Source organism: Hakea prostrata, chromosome 2 (genome assembly GCF_041222555.1).
Source record: "Hakea prostrata isolate BN-2017 chromosome 2, UWA_Hpros_2, whole genome shotgun sequence".
NCBI classification, from domain to species: domain Eukaryota; kingdom Viridiplantae; phylum Streptophyta; class Magnoliopsida; order Proteales; family Proteaceae; genus Hakea; species Hakea prostrata.
The window spans coordinates 6099813-6117579 of NC_142601.1; the positions used below are offsets into that span (position 1 = coordinate 6099813).

Genomic DNA, 17767 nt, shown 5'->3' on the forward strand with positions numbered 1-17767 from the left:
CAAAGACATTCAAGATGAGGTCCCCCGGTGTATGCTTTTGCGGATGATATTGTGTTGATTGATGAGACCCGTGGGGATTAATACCAAATTAGAATCATGGAGAGTAGCTTTGGAATCAAAGGCTTTAAACTTAGTAGATCGAAGACGAATATCTAGTTTGTAACTTTAGTCATGATCGGGCGATGATGAAGTGGTGATACTTGACGATAAAGAGATTCCTCGAGTGATTGTTTTAGGTACCTAGGTTCAATCATAAGTAAAAGAGGTGATTTAGAAGATGAGGTTTCCCAAAGAATTAAAATAGGGTGGATGAAGTGGAGAGGTGCATCCGGGGTCTTATGTGATCGGCGTATTCCATTAAAGCTTAAAGGAAAATTTTATAGGACCGTTGTCCGACCAGCTATGATGTACGGTGCGAGTGTTGGGTGTTAAAAGAATCATATAGATAAACTCAGTGCGAAATGAGAATGCTGATGGATGGTGGCAAAACTAGGATGGATAAGATAAGAACGATCATATTAGAGTTGGTCCGGGAGTTGCTCCCATAAGTGATAAGCTTAGAGAAAGTCGTTGAGGTGGCCGCCCGCTCAACGGAGACCTATAAATGCTCCCTGCTCGGAGAAGTGATATAATCCATATTGAAGGAACTAGAGAGCTAGGGGTAGACCAGATAACCTTGGAGAAGTGGTGAGAAGGATATGTATAGCTTAGGCCTGTATCCAGCATGGCCTTGAACAGACCGATTGAGGGCAAGAATCCATGTAGCCACCCCATTTAGTTGGGAAAAGGCTTTTGTTTTTTTTTTTTTTTTTTTTTTTTTTTAAGAAAAAAAAAGAGGGGGCGGGGGGGCGGCGCCGGCGGGGGGGGGGGGGGGGAGGGGAGAGGAGAAAAAGAATTAATTCTATTATTGGGTTGGGCTTGGGTTGGTTTTGTTGTGCGCCACCCCCCCTTTTTGTTGTTGGGGTGGTTGGGTTCGTCCGTGTTTGTGTGGTTGTCCCCCCCCCCCCCCCCCCAAAAAAAAAAAAAACTCCAACCCCCCCCTCCGGGGGGGAGAATATGATCCAGTTGTAGGAATCTTTTTGTTAGAGTTGACTAATCTTAGTAGAAAAATACCTTAATCTGGATACCTTCTTCTCCTTTGATGATCAGGAAAACTATATCTGAAAGTGAAATATTGCCATGTATCATCTTCTATTGATTGATACATATTAGTGTTGCAAGGTATCAGTATGATACTTAGGAGATATGTCTTCTTCTTTGGGAAAATAGAAATGGTATCAATCAGTATCAAACTGAATTGATCAATGTGTCATATGATATGGTCAATATGCTCCAATTCTCAAGATACATTTATTTAGGGGTTGCAACAATTTTTTTTGACTCCTGTACATATTACATTTCTAGGTGTTATTACTAATTTGCTACTAAGTTACATTATTCTGAGAGAGGAGAAAAGCAGCACAGAAAGTGCATATAAGAGGACTAAAGCTTATGCATTTAAACCAAAACATCACACTAGTTCTTCTGTGTAGGAGGGGGATGAGGACATACAGCTAAATGCTCACTTTTTTCTATACAGATTGTTTTCTACATCAAATGGTACAACCACAGACAACTTCAAGCTTTGTCCCTATTAAATGGGGCCAGCTACATGGATTCTTGCCTTCCAATAGTAATGGAATTATTTTTGGTTTCGTATTTGTAATTTCTAATTTTGTTAATGGAAGTAACCTAACTCAGTTAGGCTATTTTTTAAGTTTCTATCATGCAAATGACCTGATGCGTATCTAACAATTTCCCTCATATTCTTGAAAGTTTCTAGAAATTAGATACTATTTAGTATTCAATATGAATATTTACTATTTAGCTAGATTTAGGACATGGCAAAGGACTAAGGATGTAGAAGATCTAAAAGGTATGAGTTGGCTAGAAATGAAGCTAAGAAAATTGTTGGAAAGCAAGGGAGAAGTGGTGTGAAGATTTATATAATAAGTTAGGCACAAAGGAAGGCAAAAAACTATTCATAATATAGCTATAATAAAATGAAATAGAAAAAGAGTAGAGATCTAGACCATGTTAGATGTACTGTAAGTGAAGATGAGAAGGTACTACTATGTGATGAGGTTATCAAAAGGAGATGAAAATTTTGTTCTTCTAGCCAACTAAATAAACATACTTCAGGCATATGTGATGTGGATGATTACACCATCTGCCATGGCACGAATTTTCAAAATTATATATAGAGAATTAGGATGTTCAAAGTAAAAGAAACTCTAAGGAAGATGAAACTAGGCAAGGCATAAGGTCCTAATAAAATCCTAATAAAAGTATGGAAAAGCTTATGAACTTATGGGCTAGCTTGGCTGACAAAGTTGTTTAATAAAATTATGAGCACACGGAAAGTGTTAGATGAATAGAGGAAAACCATCATGGTCCTAATTTACAAAAAACAAAGGAGATATTCAAAGCTATAATAATTATAGAGGTATAAAACTGTAAGATATTATGAGATTATGGAAGAGACATGTTTGAGAGACAAGAAACCACTATCACAAAGAACCAATTTTGGTTTATACTAGGAAGATCTACAATGGAAGCTATTTACCTTATTAGAGTCTTATGGAAAGGTATAGAGAGTGTAAGAAAGGTGTTCATAGCTCTTTATTAACCTAGAAAAAGCTATTCATAAAGACCTTAGAACGTTTATTTGACCTGATGACCATGGATTCAAGTTGGGAATCTACCCCAGAGAAGTGGGAACCGGGGAGGTTGTTAAATTATGACTCTTCTAGTCTCTGAAGTGGGACACTCTGCTTTCAATCTACACTTTTCAATTTACAGCAACAAAGAAATAGCAATTTTCCATCCTTATTAATTTTCACTGTAGCACCCTGGCACCCTACGTGCAATTGAACAGTGAAAAAGCTAAAACCATTCATTTTGTGGGTCAATGGAAAACTGTGCAATGGATGTTGTAAAGCTAACAATATTTGGTGGAGATGTCACAATTACTTCAATGATTCAATCTAATTTTTAGATTTTTGAAAGAAAAAAATAAAGCTTTGCTGCTAAAATTTGTGATGCAAATAAGTCAATTTCAGCACAACCAGAAGAGCAAGAAAAAAATAATAATAATAGTTGGTTAAACAAAATTTTAAGATGAAGGTACTTCTCAGGATGGTGAACAATCTGCATAAGCATCCTCAAAAGAATTTCAAACCTTCAACATATACTCATGAGAAGCCAAAGCATGGCTGAGAGAATTGATCCCACAAAAATCAAACAAATCCTGGATAAATTTTTTCTATAAGAAACTGCTCGCATGGTTGACAATGAACTTGGACTTGAAAATCTACTGTTTTTCGCCTTCAAAAAAACAACAAAATACCACACAGGAACACAACACTTCAAGAGCCATATGACAAAGTAATGCCAGTGAATGGTCTTTTCAGTTCCCCTTTTCTGATATATAAATGACATCTTACACAGACGTGTCACTGCCTTTTTTTTTAATAAGCGCCAGAGTTTTTTTTTTTTTTTTTTTTGGGGGGGGGAGGCATTGGGGACCCACCCAAGACAAAAGGAGAAATAAACTGGTATGTCTTATAAAACTGATGCTGGATTGGCATTAGTAAACCAGAAAGCACTAAGGCTTTAACACCGTGCTGGCCCAATTCATAGGGTATCTGATGGACTGAATTTGATCTTCAATAAACAAGGTATTCAAATGAGTTGCATTCATTCTAATCGAAATGAAGTTGAGTTCACAAAAGTGGCCAGAGATCTATACTGCTAATAATATGTGAGAATTTCTTTGTGTTTCTGTCCACCTTCTACATTCAATCCAGGGCATTGTAAGGGTTCCATTCCACCCCAACTTCACTAACTTCTCTAGGTCAAACAAGACCCAGACCAATAGGAAGCAGTGGCTCTAGGAAGACCTATTTCAACTAAATTCAGGAGTCTTGTGCTGGTTGACACATGAAAAGCTTACTTGTGACCATAGATATGGTTTGTTCCTTTTTGGCTAATCAATTTCTCAAGCATCTTTTAACTGAATGACTTAACGTTTTATATTTCCTAATTCCTTGTCCCCTCCTCCTGACAAGCAATCCTGTAATATATTTTTTTTTTAGGGTTCTCAAGCAATGGCTACGAGAAGCTAGAATACAAGCAGTTGATTATCTTACCTTATTAGTAGTTGGAGCCTGTTTAGGAAGACTTGCTAAAGTGAGTGATGAAACCTTTGGAGCACTCGGTTACACATATACTGTTATTGCAGTTTGTAAGTTGAAATTACTCTGACATTCCTGGGAATCAATGTCTGTTAAATATTTCTTTCTATTTTAAAGCAATTGACATGATAGATTAAAAAGTTGGTCGGAAATCTTATTTATCTTTGTTTTCCCCATTGTTGAAGAAAACTGAATCTGGTTTTTCTTACCAATAGCACGTAACTTGAGGTGAAATATTTTTAATAGATTTTCCTTAACTGTGTTAATGCTCATTTCCTTCAATCTTGCTGTGCTACAGCTCTCCTATGCAAGATTGCAGCTTTGAGATCATTTTCTCAAGACAAGTTACAATACTGGAGAGAGAGTAGCGCGGGAATAAGCAGCCTGGCTTATTTTGCTTCAAAAGATACAATTGGCCTTTTCAATACGCTGATCAAGCCTCTGGTTTATCTGTCCATGTTCTATTTCTTCAACAACCCCAGATCATCTTTCACAGATAATTACATTGTTCTGGTCTGCCTTGTCTATTGTGTGACTGGTATTGCCTATGTATTTGCTATCTTACTCGAACAAGGTTCAGCCCAACTGGTGTGTATTGGATAAATACTTTACTTGTACTGTTTTATTTGGAAGAAAATTTACTCATCAACTTAATGTATACATTCATTTACAAGGAACTTTTTTTTGGCAGTGGTCAGTGGTTCTGCCTGTTGTTTTGACTCTCATCGGAACTCAGCAGAAAAATAATGGTGCAGTTGTGCAAACTCTAGCCAAACTATGTTATACAAAGTGGGCTCTGGAAGCTTTTGTGATTGCAAATGCTGAAAGGTTTGACCCTGACTAGCTTTTACGTCATTGAGTACTTTTTCAAGTGTCCGTTTGGTTCCTAATGACAGGGAAGAGTGAGAGGGATTTCAGTTTGATGAATGAGAGAAGGAGATAGTGGGGGGGGGGGGAAATAAATTTGTTTTTGGAGAGCATAACATGTTTTATAATAAGAGAAAGTGATTGGTTACAACTTACAAGTAAACCCCCAGGACACTATGAAATTACAACATACATGAAATGCCCTAAAGTCAGATTACAACTGTAAATAGAACTCCAAATTAGGAAGAGATAAGAGAGAAATAGAGAAGAAGAATCCACAATACACTGGACCCTCACAAAAAACTCATGAAGCCTCCAATGCCTTCTGGCTTTATTTATTGGAGCCTATTACATGTCTAATCAAGCTAGGAAAATAAAGAAACAGATTACCCATAAGAAAAGGATTATCATCCTATTTGAACTCAACAGTCAGCCCTTTGAATGAGCATTTCTCTATGCCCGAACAACAACAACAATAAGCCTTGTCCCAACTAAATGGGGTCAGCTACATGGATTTTTTCCTTCCAATCAGTTCTGTTTGAGGCCATGCTAGATACAAGGCCTAAGCTATGCATATCCTTTCTCACTACTTCTCTTAAGGTTATCTTAGGTCTACCCCTAGCTCTTTTAGTCCCTTAAATCTGGATTATATCACTTCTCAGTACAGGGGCATTTATGGGTCTCTGTTGAACACAACCATGCCACCTCAAATGACTTTCTTGAAGCTTATCACTTATGAGAGCAACTCCCAAACCAACTCTAATATGATCATTCGTTAATAAGTGGTTGTGATTTACTTAGGTCTACCCCTAGCTCTTCTATTCCTATTTGTCTTTATTAGTGGTTGTGATTTACTTAGGAAATGAGTCTTTCTTTTAAGAGGACTCTATAAGCTTTTATTTCAAGAAGAATTCCTTTATTTAGGTGGTTGTTAATTAGGTGTAAAAGGGTCTCCTAACTTATAAAGGAAATCCAAGTTAAGTTGGTGTCGTCTTAGTTGAGTTTGAGTCAAGTTCTTCTTTTGTTGTAAAGGCTATAAATAAGCCTCATTTCTCATTGTAATTCTCAAGTCTGATTATTGGATAAAATTTAGTTTTAAGATCATGGCTCCTTGTTTAGGAGGCCATGGTTTAGTAAATAAGAGTTTTGTTCAAGGATCAGAACCTCTACCATCAATTCCAGTTTCTTATTCTTCATTCCAGCATCTGGAAGCGTTCAAATAATCTTCCACAAGAGCTGCAGCTATAGACAAGTAAGTACAGCAGCCCCCATCCTCTTCCCCTGCCTCCTCCCTCACCCACAGCCCTTCCCCACCCCTGACAGCAGTCTTATCCCCCTCCACGACTCCCTGCGACATCTCCCAACCGCTCCCCCACCTCTCGCCTGGCACCTGCAACTTCCCCACCCCTTTTTCTTCCCTGCGGCAGCACCAAACCCCCACCCCCTTGAACTCCTTATTCCCCAGCCCCTTAACCACTTTTCTTCTCTCTATAGGATCGCCCAATTCCTAGGCTTCAGTCCTATTGTTAGTTTCGTAAATAAACTTTATTTTCCTAGGTCTGAAAATTTCCTGCATTTCATCTTCTTCATCCAAATTTTCTGCAGATCGTCTCAACTTTTAAAACCTAACCCTAATTCATCTTAGACCCTCTCCTACATTCTAAAACCATTAGAACAAGGTCTGAAACCACAAGACAGCAAGTACCTAACTGAAACACCTAAACCCTAGTTTTCAGACTTTTTTGTTAAAAACCACATCTGGAATTAGCATTACAGCAGTAAACCCACTCCACATATCCAATAAAATTAGTTCTCTTTGCTGAAAGATTCTGGGCAGCCCTTAGTTTTAGGGAAAATTCTCAAAAACCCTAACCCTAAAACTAGGTTTACATCAAACAATCAACTACAATATGCTTTGTGCATTCATGAAACATAAGGTTTGATGCTATGTGAATATCAGCTTGGTTATCACACTATAGTAACATAGGAAAATCATTAAAAAAAAACCAAGTTCCTTAAGCAATCCTTTGTTCTCATCAGTTCACAACTAACCTGTGCCATTTCTCAATACTCAAACTTTGCACTTGACCAAACTACCACAATTTGCTTTTTGCTTTTCCATGACAGTAGATTTCCTCCAATAAAAGTACAATAACCTGTGGTAGCCTTCTATCAATTGGAGAAGCTACTCAATCGGCATCTGAGAATCCTTCCATCCACCTATGACCATAATTATATATAGTACCCCATGTCCAGGAGCATTTTTGAGATACCTCAAAATCCACGCGGCGGCATCAGTGGGCTGTCTGGGGGTAGACATGAACTGACTTATAACACTGACAGGGAAGGTAATAAGGCCTTGTTACTGTCAAATATTTAAATTTGGCGACCAATCTTAAATACTTATTAGGGTTATCAATAGTTCCCCAATCATTTGGCATGAGTTTCAAGTTTGGGTCCATGGGAGTCTCTAGAATTTTAGGTCTAAGCACCATTGTTTTAGACATAGATCAATAACATACTCTCTCTAGGATAGGAATATACCTTTCTTGGGTTGTGCTACCTCAATACCCAAAGAATACTTGAGTCATTCCAAATCTTTGGTCTGAAATGTTGCCTAGCACTAATTCTCATTGGGTCTTTTTCTATGCCCAAAATGCCCCTCTAACAACAAAAAATCCCTCTCAAGAAACCTGAACTTGAGGGCCAACTCATAAATTAAGAACCCAAACTTGAAAGCCAACACTGACCCTCAAAAGTCCAAGTTGGATCGAGGTCTTGCCAAGCTTCTTGCATATTCTTTTTCAACTGGAGTGTCCATCTCGAGCGATATATATGGCTTTTAGGGCTGAAACTTGGTGTTTTACCTACTTTTGGACATGTTAATACCCTCAAACGACCAAGTGGCTTAAAATTTTGCGAAGCTTTTGCCTTTTCTTTTAAATTAGAATGTCCAACTTGAGGGGTATATGGTGGCTGTTTGATGTGAAGCAGAGCCAAGACCGAAATAGGGCCTAGGGTGATAGCCCGACATCCTATGGCCCTCTAATACAACTGGAGTATTTTGGTAATTTCATAGTATTCTAGTAGAATCAACTTAGTAGAAGCTTTTAGGATCCCAAATCTACTCTTATTTTTGAATTTGAGTCCTTGTTTGTCAAGTTATTGAAGAGCTCTAATTAGGTTAGGATCCCAAATCTACACTTATTTTTTAATTTGAGTCCTTGTTTGTCAAGTTATTGAAGAGTCCTAGTTAGGTCTGAATGCCCAAGTGGTAAGGGAGTCCCCTCGTTAGAGTCCAATTCCTACAAGGGTTCCATATCTACTTCTATTTTTCAATTCTGATCATCCTAGCATTAGTTCTGTTAAAGTCCTTTTATGAATTAAGTCTTCAGTCCTAGAAGGAGTCCTAGTTTGATTTTGTTGGTTGAGTTCCACTAGGAGTTCAACTCTATTAGAGTTTTTGTTCATGTAAATTTCTTTTCTTGTTACCCAAGTAAGGGTATATATGTAATAGTGTTCTTTCCACTTTATTATAAATAGAAGGCTTGAGATCACACTAATTAATTCAAGCCATTCTACCAAAATTGTGTTTTTCAACATCGCATCAGAGCCTAAGTTCGATTAAGGAAGAGAAAGAAGAAAAAAATCTCTCTCTCGCCTGACGAAGACCTGCCTCCACCGCTGCGGCTACTGTTCCATCACCGAAACCATCCGCTACAACCTCATCTTCTTCTTCTGAAACTCATCGCAGAGACCATCGCCAACACTGATCGCAGTCATCTCTGAAACCTATTGCCCACAATCAAACCCATCTCTACCCTTCTTTTCCTTCCGTCGTCTTATTCTTTTTTTTTTTTTTTTTTTTTTTTTTTTTTCTTCTTCTTCTGAAACACATCGCAGAAGCCCTCACCATTTATAAACGCAAAGATCTCAACTGCTTCTTCAACTCTAGCACTGTTCTTGGAGATTCATTTGTAGATCAGGGAGATTCTGTGGTGATTCTCCACTTATTTTCTAGGTGATTCGTTTGTACCTTCAATATTCTTGGCTTCTTGCTTAATTTCCACGCTGCAATGTTCCTGATTTTTTTTTCTCTTCTTCTGAAACAAGAGCTCTTAACACCTATTCAACCCTTAAATTAACATGGACCAGACCAGCCCAACTTTAACCAAACCACATTTTGGTTTTTTTCCCTCCTAACTATTAGCCCAAATAAAGAAATGAAAATTACTGATGTTTTAGGGGCCTCGTTTGTAAATTTGCATATTTCAAGGGGGCAAGTTGTAAATGTGCATAGTTTCAAAGACCTAATTGTAAATGTGCATAGTCTCAGGGACCTATTGTGAATTTACATATTTTTAGTAAGGGTGTCAATTGTGTACCGAAACCGTTTAACCGTACCGAACCGCGCCATCTAAAACCGCACCGTACAGTACCGAAACCGAATTTCTTCGGTACGGTTCCGGTTTTAGGTACTCATACCGTCGGTACGTACCGAAACCGTACCGAATTGGTACCATACCAAATTAAGAGATATAAATTGTAATTTTGCAATTAAAACACTTTACCTTTACCAAATCCCTAATTCCCTATTTCAATTTTCATTTCATCATTCACTCCTCTTCTTAGATTTACTTGTTTTGTCTCTATTAATTAAATTTACTTGTTTTATCTCTGTTAATTTCAAATTCTATCGATTGGTTGATCACAATTTCATTAGGATCTTAATGAAACCTAATGAAATAATAACAAAAGTGGCATAAGTTCATTCGTACCAAAATTGTACCACACTAGGTACCGTGTTTAAACCGTTTTCCCGCACCGATTTAATACCGAAACCGTACCAAACCGTTTTTGTACATAAAGAAGACCGTTTAAGTCCTCGCACGTCTCGTTTCCGATATTCAAAGTTGGTAACGTACCGAAACCGTACTGATTGACCCTTAATTTTTAGGGACCTATTTGCGAATTCACATTTTTCAGGGGTTTATTTGTAATTTCCCATAATTCAAAAAAAAAAGGGATAATTACTATTGCCCCCCTGTACTTTGATTTTATTACTAATAAAACCCTGTTCTTTACAAAATTACTGTTGCCCCCCTTCCTTATAACGGTGTTAAGTAACCGTTAAGTTTGAATATGTAATGTCCACTTTGTCCTTCATTAAAATTAAGAAATCAAAAGACGATACTACCCCATTTATAAACCAGTTAAATGTCAATTTTACCCTAACTTCATTTATTTTGAATTAAAAAATATTAGTTTTCCACCTTCACTAAACTTATTTATTTTGAATTAAAGAAATTGGCAAAATTCATTCGATTTGGTTTCCCACCTTCTCCTCTAGCATCGTAGGGAAGGAAACCACAATTTTTTTAAATTTTTTTGGGGGACTGGTGCTTTTTAATATTGGAAACAAACGTAACACCTCCCCATGAGGTTTAGACTTTTAACCGCTTTACTAACCCACCATTGACGAAACCACAAAATCTTGCCGAGAAGGAATTAACGGTAGGTGATATTCAATTTCCAAATTTGAGTTGAATTCTATCTTCCCTCCTCTTCGGTTTCTATTTTAATTTTATTCAATTATTATTTCTTTATTTTGGTGATTTTTTTAAGAGTAAAACAGATTATGATAATTTTTTTCTCTACAATTAATTAAGGGTATTACTGTAACTTGACAAAAGGGCAAATAAGTAAAGAGATAAGTAAAAGGGTATTTTGGGATTTTCAAAAAATATGGAGATGCCACATCATCATTAAACTAACGGAACTTAACAGTAGGGGGGCATTAGTAATTATAGACAAAGTTAAAGGTTGGATTAGTAATTTTTCAAAATACAGGGGATACATTAGTAATAAAATCAAAGTACAGGGGGGCAATAGTAATTATCCCAAAAAAAATGGTGTTCCTTATATGCAACTTTTGAATCCTATCATTAGTTTAGGTGGTTTGGCTATGGCATTCTGCGATGTTTTAGTTATTTTGACAAGGTGAAGACTGAAGAACTATAGACAAGTTTTTAAACATGGCAACTACCGATGGTACTAGTGTACTACTACTCCCACTGACTCCAAATATTACCCCCACTCTTCACCTTCTTTCGGTAAGATTTGATGGAACAAATTATTTGATTTGGTCTCGATTTGCTTACTTGACTATTGCCGGAAGAGGACTTGTTGGACACATTACGAGCTCCACTATCAAACCTACCACCACAGGTGTTTCATAGGATAAATGGATCTCGAATGACTCTCTTATTATGTCATCCCTTTTGAATTCCATGAATCCAAATATTGTCCGTGGATACCTATTACTTGATACTGCAGCCCAAATCTGGAAGGCTACTACCGAAACATATGGACAGTTGGGAAATGATGCACAGGTTTATGAGCTACAAAAGAAGCTTGGCAAGAGTTGGATCATTATAGGGATTATCACCCCCACTAATCCAGATGATGTGGCTACTTATAGGAAGCACGTTGATAAGATTCGGGTATATGACTTCTTGGCAGGTTTGAATGTGGAGTACAATCAGATCAGAGTGCAAGTATTAAGTTGTTCTCCCTTTCCTACACTAGAACATTCTTATGCCCTTGTTCAGTGTGAGGAAAGCTATCGATTAGCCATGCTTCATGCTCCTATTGTGGAGAAATCAACCTTATAGTGTCACACCCCACCCAGCTGGATCCGGTCATACCCGAATACCCGTGGGGATGATACACAACGAGACTTAGGTTCGGTGACAATTCCATACAACACATAATATAGCATAATTGAAAGGACAAGAATAAATCAAGTTCAAATATAAAGTTATAAAATCTGAATTATCAAAAGGTTACAATCATCCATTATCTAAAGTTAATCAAAATGGACATTAGAGTTTGAAGGAAGAATAGATTGTTACGGCAGAATTTAAACTAAACTGATTCCCTAATGGAATCCAACCCCATAAGAACAGCCCTTGCACGGGCATGAAGCTCCATGTGAATCTACATCTTCTTCAGTCACTCCTAAAAAAAAGTTTGTCGGCGACGAATCCTCCACTTGGAAGGAGTCCTTATAACCTATAGTATAGTCTAATAGAAACAAACATATAAAAAGGAATGATTCAACGAACTCAAGTGAGATCAACTCAACATCATATCATGCATTCCTTCACAAGATTCCACATCATATCATGCATTCATTCACAAGATTCCACACCACACATATTGCATGAATATCAATAATATAATTAATGATAATGATATGATGTATGAATGATTATGATATTATGCTCCTAACTCTATCATGAGGTCTCTATGGTAGACACACATTAAGTTTAAACACCAATTTCCTTTGGGCGGTCTCAGTCACTCTCCCTCAATAAGAGACGTCTAATAGGTTATCCACGGTTGTTAGGTAAAGTCCTGTCAAGCCATGGTTTGGGTATAGGTCACCACTCTCTCACGTCACTATTTGGTATGAGATTTGGCACGTGTCAAAGATAATCCTAGCCCAATGCAAAGTCATACAGTCTCGTACTATATATGGTCCAAATATCTCCCCTCATGCCTAGTGCCCTTTTGGTTCGATACCTTCCCACCTATGAATGGAATCCTCAATAGGAGGCATCTATTGGATCCCATTCCTTAACCCAGTGGTCATCCACATATAATGGACAGGATGCTCTCCATGTCCTCTCACAGGTTGGTTACCAGTATTGAGTGCCTAGGAGCCCTTATCTATTATATGCAACCATACCACTCTATGATGATAGTGGGCCTGCTTGACACTCAAGACCCAACCACTAACATCACAGGTTAACTGGCTTCAATACCCTTGCCGAAAGGGTAGTAGTACTCATAAGGTCACCTAGCCAAACACTTCTAAACATGCCCTAGGTATGCCAACCAGTAATCAGGGAAAGCGCCAAGGGACACCATAGGAATGCGTCTCATACCACCGCCTCTAGTGTCCAATGACAGAAACGCCAAAATGGCATTCCCCATTCCCATTCCTCAATCACAATCTAGGCAATCACATAAGGTCACTAGGGCAATGGGCAAACCCACAACCCTAGTTAGCAACCTAAAATAAAAGGAGTAATCAATCAACATCATCCATATATGTTCATATCAATAATTTAAGATTTAAAATATAAAAGAAAAACTCAATCCATCCAATCTCATCCATCTCATACATTCTCATATCATTCATTCAAAGAATATTGAAAAATAGAAGTAAACATATTTTCTTAACTTTCATTCGTGCAAAGTCCCACACATAATCACAATATAATAAATGCTAAAGCAAGGTAGGATATCAATAATGAAAATTAACTAATATAATTAAACATGCAAGATAAGGTTAAGTATATTCCTCACCTTTCTAGTTAGTATAAGCTCTCCAAAGTCACACTCACGAGTTGGTGATTATAATCAAAATAAACCTAATCATGTAAGAAGATCAATAGACATAAATTAGAACTCAATTGGGTTTTAATAGAGTTCCCAAAATTACCCAAAAAAGCCTAATCTTCCAACTAGGTTTGAACCCACCATTTTCAACCTAGTTTCGGCGAAAATCAATATTTCGCCATCAATTCGAAGTCAAATCGAAACGAAACTTTGGGAATGTCTAATTGGCAGCAATAAGGTCCTAAGGGTACCTTCAATTCGATCCAATTCATTATGGATCAAAAAGCCCCAAATTTGGCTCTCCGAATGGTCCGCGGGTGTCTCGGAGAGTCAAAACACGAAATCTTTCGCAACAATTCGCACAAATCACATCTAAACTATAAGGAAGCATAAATATAACTAAATATAAGCATTCATTCCTAACATACATCAACTACCCCAATCTAACATTTATTGCGAAGAACACCTCATAAAACAAAGCTTAAAGAAGAGGGTTTAAGGATTCGTACCTTTTATAAAGATTCCGCAATGATTCGGGTGCCGGCACTCTTCCGAATGGTTAGAATCCCTTCCTTCCCTTGGTTTCTCCTCCTCCTTTAGCCTCAGCCTCGTACTAGCCTTCTAAAATGCGAGTATGAGAGAATAGGAACTCAAAATAGGGTTTTAAAGAGGAAAAACCCGATTCTGCCTCGAACTGGGCAGAGGGCGGTCGACCGGCCGTTCAACCGGCCCAATCGACCTGCCCTAGTTTAGGGGCCAACAAAGGTCCGATTCCGATGATTTTTGGCTTGGTGGAAAGGTCTTTCGACGCTCTTCGTTTGGATACCTTAAGCTTGTCAATCGGACTCTCCGTCGCCGGTCTACGGACGTGCCAAAATTGCCCATTCTACACCATTGTGGTTAATTTTCCCTCTTCTCTTAAACTCTAGGAGAGTTGTTGAGTCATCACAAGGGTCATCCACAATCATTGGGTTCATTTCCAAACCTTCGGGCTTGACTTGAATGGCCCACAGTTGTCTTCAACTCAAGTTTCGGGTTCACAGTCTTTTAACCATGGGTTAACTTAAAGGATTAGAAATCCAGGGGATTTCACATACAATCTAGTAGCACTAAATCTGATTCGACTAAGGAGATTGTCAAGTGTGAGCATTGTCACAAACCATATCATACCAAGGCCAATTGTTGGAAACTCCATAGGAAACCTGCTAATTTTGAACAAAAAAGGGCACAAAGAAGGGGGAGGCTTTGGCTAGAATACTTGATAAGATCCTTGTAATATCTTGGAAAATAAATACAAAGTTGCAAGAAGATAGACTCTGGTTTCTATGGTGCCACTCACCCCCACACCTCATAGCGGTGTCCCTCAGCCAACCTTCAGCCAACGGCTACCTAAGAAAGCTCTCATAAAATATTTCATACCTCTCCACTCAATTGTCCCTCTATTTATTACCTTCAACTAACCCTAATTCTCTCTCTCTCCTCCACATAGCCTCATCCTAGGGCCCTAACACTACCGGCCCCTCGAAAATCACCTTGTCCTCAAAGTGATGGAAAATTTGAGGTGTGGTCTTGATGATTCACAGCACAAGCTTGCCACTTTAACACAGAGTTCGGAAAATTCGAGCGTTTCTGCTGCACGAGCAGCCTCTCCAATACAGATCTGCGAAAAGATGGGAGAAATAGCATCAAAGCTTGGTGTGGTACACTAGGTTTGGAAGATTTTGTCGTTAGCAACGAAACCAACACCCAACGCGAGGCTGCAACTCCCTTGACGCCGCCCACTTTCCATTGCGATTTCGAGAGGTTGAAGATGAGGATTTCCCCATTTTGTGGTTCGGTTAGGCCCTGGTTCCGTAAGTGCTTGGTTCGAAGTAATCTTATATGTGGGTCGTGGTCTAACCGGGTTATTTGGGTCTAAGTGGTAAATAAGATATATTGGGTATTGTTGGGAGGAAATGGGCCAGGCTCATAGTGGATCTTTGAATTGGTGGGGTTCACACACTTAAACCCATAAGTAAAAAAATATAACCTGGGTACTGGGTTAACAAAATGGGTGAGCTTAATAGAATGAGCTGGGCCCATAGTGTTGCTTGTAGGTTGGTTAAACCTAACCACTTGAAATCATGGGCTAAGAAATTTGGGTTAATGCAATAGAATGGGCTTGGGTTTAATGGAATAGGTTGGGCCTAAGGGGGTTTCTTGGGGAAACTGACGGCCCAATCTTTGAACTTGGTTTTCTTTGGGCCTAAGTTTGATCCTTTGCATACCTGGGGGCCGAATGGATAAGAATTTTGGCTCTTAATATGTGAACCAAATCTATAAACCGGTTTGAGTTGGGTCGAACCAAATCCAAAAACCTAAAACTCCATCGTCTTCATCCTTTCCTGTGAGACTCATCCACACCGGCTGCAATTTCCAAAATAAGACTTGCGATCAACAGCTTGCAGTGACCTTCCTCTTCTACTGCCGATTGAGATTCTTCCTTCCCTTCCTGAGTTGTTTCCAGAAAATATTTCGCAATCATAACCCTCAATCCAAATAGGGAAACCGATCCTTGAAGATCTTCCCATATAGGAAACTTGCCCCATAACCTCAACTTTGTCACACACGAATTCTGCAGAAAATCAAGCCGTCTCTACTCCAATGGTACCGACAATTCTTCTTCCATAGCTGTTGCCATCACCCATGGGGGTTTCGCAGGAGATCGTGCTACCCAAATGTCGTTATCTAACTACAAATTGTGTTTCTCCCATGGTGGTTTTGTTAAGAACTCAACTGATGCCTCATCAATGTTGATTCCCCAGGTCTGGATTGCTTTGATGGTGTTTACAACGTCAGTTACTTCAACGTTTTCAGTAAACTTTAGAGGTTCGGCAAGCAATCATAAGTCTCCTTGTGCGTTAACCTTTTTTAGTTTCACAAGATTATAAGCCCTTCCAATCTTCTCAACTCCATTGAAACTCGCCCAATCCAGTGTTGACCACTCCCTCTGGTAGAGCCACTCAAGGGCTTCTCCTTCCAGATGTTGGAGAGCCACACCTAGCCACTGTTCTTCCTCGATCTAGTTCTCCCAGCAGAACAAAAGAACCTCTAAAATCCATCTCTGCACATCTCCTTCACCAGAAAACGAAGGCAGTGCCATCACCTCCCTGGATCGTGAATGCCCTAATGCCAGTTGATAAGATCCTTATAATATCTTGGAAAATTAATACAAAGTAGCAAGAAGATAGATTCTGGTTTCCATGGTGCCAGTCACCCCCACACCTCACAGCAGTGTCCCTCAGCCAACCCTCAGCCAACGACTGCCTAAGAAAGCTCTCATAAAATATTTGATACCTCTCCACTCAATTGTCCCTTTATTTATTACCTTCAACTAACCCTAATTCTCTCTCTCTCCTCCACATGGCCTCATCCTAGGGCCCTAATAATACATGAGGCTCTAATTCTCCCCCTCCATTTTTTGAACTATGTGAAGAACCTAGTCAAGGGGAGACCACTCCTGTGAGGCACACTATTGAGGTCTTTCAAAATAAGATTGACCAAAATAAGGAGTTGCAAACTTATCAAAGTAAGAATTACAACCGGACAAAGCAGGTGGAGAAAGGTGACACATTACCACTTCAAGTCTCCGCTCCAGAATTAGATTCTACTGTTCCCCCTGAGGTATCTTCTTCTAATCTTCCTATTACTATTAGAAAAGGAGTCAGATCTTGTACTCAGCATTCCATATCATCTATATTTGTTCCTAAAAGTTGATAGGAAGCCTATGCTGATAAGAGATGGAAGGCAGCTATAGTAAAGGAAATGAAAAAGGCAATGAAGAAAAACGATACTTGAGAGTTGGTTACACTTCCTCCAAGAAAAAAACCCATGAGATGCAAATGGGTGTTTGTGGTTAAACAAAATATGGATGGACCAGTCAATAGGTTAAAGGCTAGACTAGTTGCAAAGGGGTTCACTTAGACCTATTGGATTGATTATCAGGAAACTTTTGCTCCCTTTGCAACTGAACAATGTCAGAGTTTTGTTGTCTATAGTTGTGAACAAGGACTAAAACTTGCACCAACTAGACGTAAATAATGCCTTCTTACATGGGGAGTTAGAGGAAGAAGTCTATATGGAAATCCCACATGGTTGATGACAATACTGCAGAGAAAGTTTGTCGGTTAAAGAGGTCAATTTATGGGTTAAAACAATCTCTTAGATGCTGGTTTGGACGCCTTCTGAAGGCAATGACTTCTATTGGGTACAAGCAA

The 17767-nt window shown here is 38.8% G+C and overlaps 1 protein-coding gene across 4 annotated transcripts in view; it reads left to right on the forward strand.

Annotated features, from left to right (window-relative positions):
* The window catches only part of LOC149023477 (ABC transporter G family member 28-like), a 109529-nt gene that overhangs the window by 71366 nt on the left and 20396 nt on the right, over positions 1-17767 (forward strand). For 3 of the 4 annotated variants that reach the window (XM_089144008.1, XM_089144007.1, XM_089144009.1), the window contains 3 exons: positions 4137-4285; positions 4534-4823; positions 4927-5063. In XM_089144008.1, the coding sequence (XP_089000134.1) occupies positions 4137-4285; positions 4534-4823; positions 4927-5063 (576 nt within the window). Of the gene's footprint in view, positions 1-4136; positions 4286-4533; positions 4824-4926; positions 5064-17767 lie in introns of those variants that run through there. The other variant, XM_089144010.1, reaches the window with a different exon arrangement.